We start from the raw sequence: 6,539 nt of genomic DNA, 5'->3' as shown, positions 1-6,539 counted from the left end.
AAAATATAAATATTATTTTTTAAAAAATACACAGAATTATCAATAAAACTATATCGTTCAATCAATAATATTCTTTTTTCAAATATCTTTTATAGAATTACTCTTAATCGATTAAGTAATCAACATGCTCAAATAATATATTTTAAGGTCCCAACATAATAAAGATATTATATTTTTACCCTCGATAAAATAATAACTTTGATATTATAAAATTTCCCTCCTTGCTAATACTATCACTTTAAATATGTTTAAATGTTCTAAATAGTTATGAACATATAATTATTATAAGGTCATATCATTTAAGTTTTAAATGAACAAAATTAAAAATGGAATTCAAAATTATTTAAAAAATTATAGAATATTAAAAGAAATATGTGTGATCTGTACATAGCACTGGTTTTAAACTAATATATATTAAAATATAAATAATTTTGAAATAAAATATATAATTAAAAATCATTTATTCATTAGAAACAACTAGGGATTTATTAATTGTGTCGCACACAAATTTTTGTGAAACACAACCTCAGTTCTTTCTAAACAAAATTTGTGATTTCCATGTAGCAAACGTTTGCATTAATTTTTTTTTGACAAATGCAGAAAGTTCTCGTTAAATTGAATATAGTACAGTGGGACAAACCCCCAACTGTCATACAAACAGGTGATAAAACAAATAACATACTAAAAACAATTAGATGATTTGTTTCGTGATCGTTTAACACATAGAATTTAAAAATTCTTGAAATTAAAAACGAAATCAAAGACATCCCAAACGATCCAAATTGCAGCAGCATCTCAGAAAATAGCAACATTGCAATTGACCATATCACATAAAAACTATGGTTAGCCCAGTGTTCAGAAATACCAATCGCATAAAATGAGATTAGAGAAGCGGCACCCAGCTATCTAAATGTCGGACACCAACTATAGACATGCCGAAGGCACCCCAGCTATCTACATGCCGGATAGCAGCTATAGACATGTCGAAAGTATAAACCCATGAAAGATGAACAATCTTTAGTTGTGAAAGGTGAGCTCTTCCAATAATCACCACCGTCCAAATCCGATACAGGCTTTACAGATCACCAAAAATATCAATAAATTCGTCCTCAACAGATCCATCACCAGATAAACCCAAGCATGACTAAATAAAAACATAACAAACATTCCAAAAAAGAGACAAAACACACACCGCAGAGGAGAGACACACAAACACCCAAAAAATAGGGTTTTATTGAAAGAAAATAAATAGGAATAACAAAAAATCTGCTGAAATTTGTATCTTAAAAAGAAACCGGTATAAATGGGTTCCTCACTACCGTGTGCCACTTTGACTTGGTTTTATTATATTAATAATTGTAATACAACTGCTTCCTTGAATTCTAATCGACCTGGAAGGGTGGAATCGGCATAGAAAAAGTAGATTTGTGAACTCCTTGCACTCTATAAGCATTTAAAAAATGTATTACTAAGGACCGAAATAATTGAATAGATATGATGTACATGTACATGCATGTGGGTGTTGTTGAAAAAAATATTAGGAGAAAAAAACAAGAAGGGAACATTTTTATAAAAATGGAAAAGAAACCAGCAGAAGCTTTCCTACACATGGAATTTTTATTTTATATTTAATTTTTTTTTAGGCATGTGGTACAAAATCAGTTGAAATACTGCTTGTGGTTTAGGTGGGTTCATTTTTGGCTGCTCAGTTTATCTAGCTATAAAAACCAAACTCCTACCATTTTTAAACAGCACACAACATACAAGCAACTACATTACAATACTTGAGTTACTTTCAATCTTTAAAAACCATAATATCCTTTTCCAAATAATTAACCAACGATGACACTTTCCTGGGCTTTTTCATTTCTGTTCCTGGTCCTTGGAGCTGCATTCTGGTGGATACTCGACACCAGGCAGCGTAAGCTACTGCCACCAGGCCCGAGAGGATTACCGATTGTTGGTAGCCTTTTAAGTTTGGGCAGCCTTCCCCACCGCACCTTCCATGAGTTGTCCAAGAAGTATGGTCCTATAATGTCTTTACGCATGGGTTCGGTGCCAGCTATAGTTGTCTCGTCTCCTGAGGCTGCTCAACTTTTCCTTAAAACTCATGACAGTGTTTTTGCAGCACGACCACAAATGGAGGCTGTTGCACATATGTCATATGGTAACAATGGCATTAGTTTTACCAATGGTACGTACTGGAGGCATGTGAGAAAATTTGTTGTACAAGAGCTTTTAGCTCCCGCAAAAGTTAATTCTTTTCGAGGGATGAGAAGAGATGAGGTTGGCTTAGTCGTGGAGGACATTAAGAAAGCTGCCGTGGCTGGTGAGGTGGTGAATGTTAGTGATAAGGTAGGGGGTTTAATTGAGAACATGACGTTTAGGTTCCTTTTAGGACGAAGCAAAGATGATCGCTTTGATCTCAAGGGCATCATGACGGAAGCCTTTACTTTGGCTGGACAGTTTAATCTTGCTGACTTTGTGCCCTCCCTAAAGCCACTTGACCTTCAGGTACATATATTGTCAAGGAACTTCATAATTTCTGGTTGTACAGTTAAACAATGGCATACTTAGTATTTTTCAGGTCCTATGTATCATCTCTGTCATATTTTTAAGCTTCTTTACTCTTCCTAGTTTTAACGTGATTTACACATTGCCTCCTACAGGGATTGTCACGCAAATATGAGGCAACAAGCAAGAAACTTGATGCAATGTTGGAGCTAATTATTGAGGAGCATGAGCAAAATTTGAATAATGGCACTCTTAAGAATAATCGTGACATTGTCGATGAAATGATATCTTTATCTAGAAATAACGCTTCTATCAACCATCAAGAGCTAGCCAAACTGATTGACAGACCCAGTATCAAGTCCATCATGATCGATATCATTACAGCAGCAATTGACACCTCATTTACATCAATCGAATGGATACTAACAGAACTAATGAGACATCCAGGCGCAATGAAAAAATGTCAAGAGGAGCTAACTTCCATTGTTGGACTTGATAGAATGGTGGAGGAGACGGATTTGCCCAAACTAGAATATCTGTACATGGTTATTAGAGAAGGTATGAGACTACACCCTATTGTACCGTTACTTGGTCCCCATGAAGCTAAGGAGGATATTGTAGTTAATGGATATCATATCCCTCAGAAGTCACGAATTATTGTAAACGCATGGGCTATAGGACGAGATTCTAAGGTGTGGGGTGACAATGCTCTAGAATTCATTCCAGAGAGGTTTTCTGAGAGTAAAATAGATCTTCGAGGACGTGATTTTGAGCTCTTACCATTTGGTAGTGGTAGAAGAGGGTGTCCAGGTATGCAACTGGGGTTGCTCAGCGTTCAGCTAGTGTTGGCTCAGTTGCTACATTGTTTTGATTGGGAGTTACCGCACGGCAAATCTGCTGAAGACTTGGATATGACTGAGCAGTTTGGGCTAACTATTCCCCGAATCGAACACTTGCTCTTGGTGCCTAAGATTCGTATTTAAACACGGTAGCCTTAGAAAGTAGTAATTACCTAAAGGCTCATCATTTCTCTCTAACACAAATTCATTCATTCATTCTGATTTATTAAAAAAGGGTTCCTTGATTCATTGCAATATGGTGATTATGATATAGAATTGATGTAGTTGTCTATATTAGTCCTCCTTATCGGGCTGCTTGCGCCACAATCTTATTGCATTAATGTGAATGTAATCTTGAGGTTTAGGATCAATAGTCTACCAGAGGCAGATTTCCCAGTACCTCGGATACAGTAAAGATAAATTTTCTCTGTTCGGGCTCATCAAACCTCTCAACACCTTCCCGATTGCTTCCATTGACTCTTTCATTAGTGCCAATTGCGATAACCTGGAGTAATGCTCATACAATTCTCCTGTTGTTTTCAATAAAAAGTGTCTGGGCATTACCCGAAAAGACCACAAATTTTAAATAAAAATGACTTTCAATCATTTCCTTCTCCACCACATTTGTTATTTTCACTTCAGTTTTTGAGTCCAAGTAGTGGGACACTCTCTCAATCTCCACATTAAGACGTGTTTCGGCTTTCTTCAAATATTCCCCACAATCACAACAAGCAATGAACTGTTGAGACTCTAGCAGACACCTCGATGAAAGGCTTCTCAAAGTCTTCCTGGTATCTGCTAGCATCTTTGTTACAGTCCTCATAAGACCACGATTTATTACTTTACCGGTTCTTTCGCTCTGCACAGCAAACAAAGAAATGTAGTCAGGGGACCAGGGATTCAAACAAACTGGTACTTGTTTGCTCAGCCTGGTTTGTAAATTAAAAATAAAAATCTATAACTTTATAAGTTAGTTACATTTATGTATATTTTACTAAAATATATTTTTGAAGTACAAATTTTTGTAGTTAAAAAGAATTGTACTATTATCAAAAAATATAATTTTATTTACATGGTAAGAAATTAAAATTAATAAATATTATTTGCTACTAAGTGATGTGAAGTTAAATTAGAGTTATACCTTGATCAATAATCCATAAACTAATAATTTTATTAAATAATATTTTTTCATGTACTCCTCATAGCTAAGTATACTTTTTTGGTCTCAGCCATAGATCATATTTCATTTTTAAATTCAAGATACATTAAGTTAATTTATCTATAATTTATACTCTCTTGGTCATTCATAGGTATACATAATTATCATTAGGGGTGAGCAAAAAAAAGTCAAACCGACCGGACCGGACCGGACCAAACCGACCAAACCGCTTTTTACGATTTTTTCGGCGGTTCGACTTGGTCTAGGTTTGGTGTGAATAAAAACTGTTATTTTACGGTTCGACCTCGTTTTCATCTCCAAATCGGGCCGTTAAGGTCGAACCGGACCGTTTCAATATATATTAATATATTTATTATAACTATATACCATTTTTATGTATATATATATATATATCTATTAATTACTTAAGTTTATTTTATACTTTAGATATATTTTCAAAATAATATCTTCAAATTTATATTTTTACATGTAATATTTGTATTCTAAATTTTAAAAAATAAATAAATTTTATAATTATGTATTTAGTTAGGTTTCAAACCGTTACCGACCGGACCGTTAACTTGCGGTCTGGTCTGGTCCGAAATTTCAAACGGTCCGGTCCGGTTTGATATTCTGTAAAACCGTTATATATGGTCCGTTCCGATTTGATCGTAAAAAACCGACCCAAATATTAGAGAACCCAATATATCATCCCTTTTTTATAAACTCTCCCCCTTTTATACAAAATTAGGGTTCATATCAAGCTCAAAGCATCTACTATGTCCAGTACGAAAAGCAGTAGTTCGTCAGTTAGAAATCCGTTCGGAAGTAGCAGTAACTCATGGGCGGGTGGTAAACATTACGACCCTGATTTTGAATATCGTTTCAATGGTATCAAATGCAAGTGCGATCTTGTGGCACCATGTCAAGAAGCTTGGAAAGAAGGGACATTGGACCCGGGAAGAAGGTTTTTCGGTTGCAGTCAATGGAAGGCAAGTGTATTTTGCATTGTTATCTTGTTTAATGTTTAAATGTATTTAGCTAACTTGGCTTATAATTTGATTAGGATTCAAGGAAAAAATGTAATTTTTTTCTATAGGCTGATCCTCCATACACCGATAGAGCAAGAGAAGTTGTTCAGGAATTGAAGGCAAAAGTGAGAGAACTCTGAGTTATCGACAAGTCAATTAGTCATTAGAGAACTCAGAGATATCGATAGTCAAAGTGAAGATATGAAGACTAGAGATCTCTACAAGCCAAATTCTCTTATAGAGAACTTAGAGACCTCTACAAGTCAAATTTACTATGGAGCATTAGAGATCTCGATAAGCCAATATACTTATCGAGATGTCAAGTTCTCTAGAGACCAAATGGAGATCTCGAGGTAAAATCTCAAAGTACAAAATTGCATATCAGTTCAATATCCAAGATTAACAATCAACAAACAATCCAAACAGCTGGATTGACAAATCTACAAAAGCAGCTTGAAGGATGTGCAAGATCAATGGTGAAGATCAACTAACAAAGGAAGATCAATATAATCACAGAATTCTAAAGATATGCTAAGCTAGAAATAGAAGATATACTTTTCTATTATTGGAAATGACAAGTGACTGTTTACAAAAGCTATTAGCATGTTTTATTGTACACTGTGTAAACCAGCAGTTAACTGATTTATAAAGTTAACACTGGTCCTTTAGTCATAAGTAACAATTCAGATAGAAAATCTTGTAATACTCTCAAGTAGAAGCTAAGCTCTTTATCAACAAAGAGCCTAGAAATTTTGTAGCAAATTTTTTTTAATTTTAATATAAAATTAAGTGAGTTTTGAAGATTTTTGTCCTGCATGAACACATTTTTACTACAAGATTTAATTTACTTTGTTCAACCATAAAAGATTCAAGAAAAGCTCAAAAACAGTAAAACACATTCACCCCCCCCCCCCCTCTGTGTGTTATTCATTTCCTAACAAGTGGTATCAGAGCAAAATATGAAAGTAAACAGATTCAAGATCTTGGAAGAATGAA

General features: G+C 34.5%; 1 protein-coding gene across 1 annotated transcript; it reads left to right on the top strand.

Annotated features, from left to right (window-relative positions):
• Positions 1-1,765: 1,765 nt before the first annotated feature.
• LOC141718140 (cytochrome P450 CYP736A12-like) lies at positions 1,766-4,097 on the top strand. The gene is made up of 2 exons (XM_074520516.1): positions 1,766-2,514; positions 2,670-4,097. The coding sequence occupies exons 1-2, from the start codon at positions 1,843-1,845 to the stop codon at positions 3,495-3,497; spliced, it is 1,500 nt and encodes a 499-aa protein (XP_074376617.1). The 5' UTR covers positions 1,766-1,842; the 3' UTR covers positions 3,498-4,097.
• The last annotated feature ends 2,442 nt before the right edge of the window (positions 4,098-6,539 follow it).

This window comes from Apium graveolens, chromosome 4, assembly GCF_009905375.1.
Source record: "Apium graveolens cultivar Ventura chromosome 4, ASM990537v1, whole genome shotgun sequence".
NCBI lineage: Eukaryota > Viridiplantae > Streptophyta > Magnoliopsida > Apiales > Apiaceae > Apium > Apium graveolens.
Note: the sequence above shows the minus strand (reverse complement) of the source record. Positions and strands in the feature narration are given on the sequence as shown.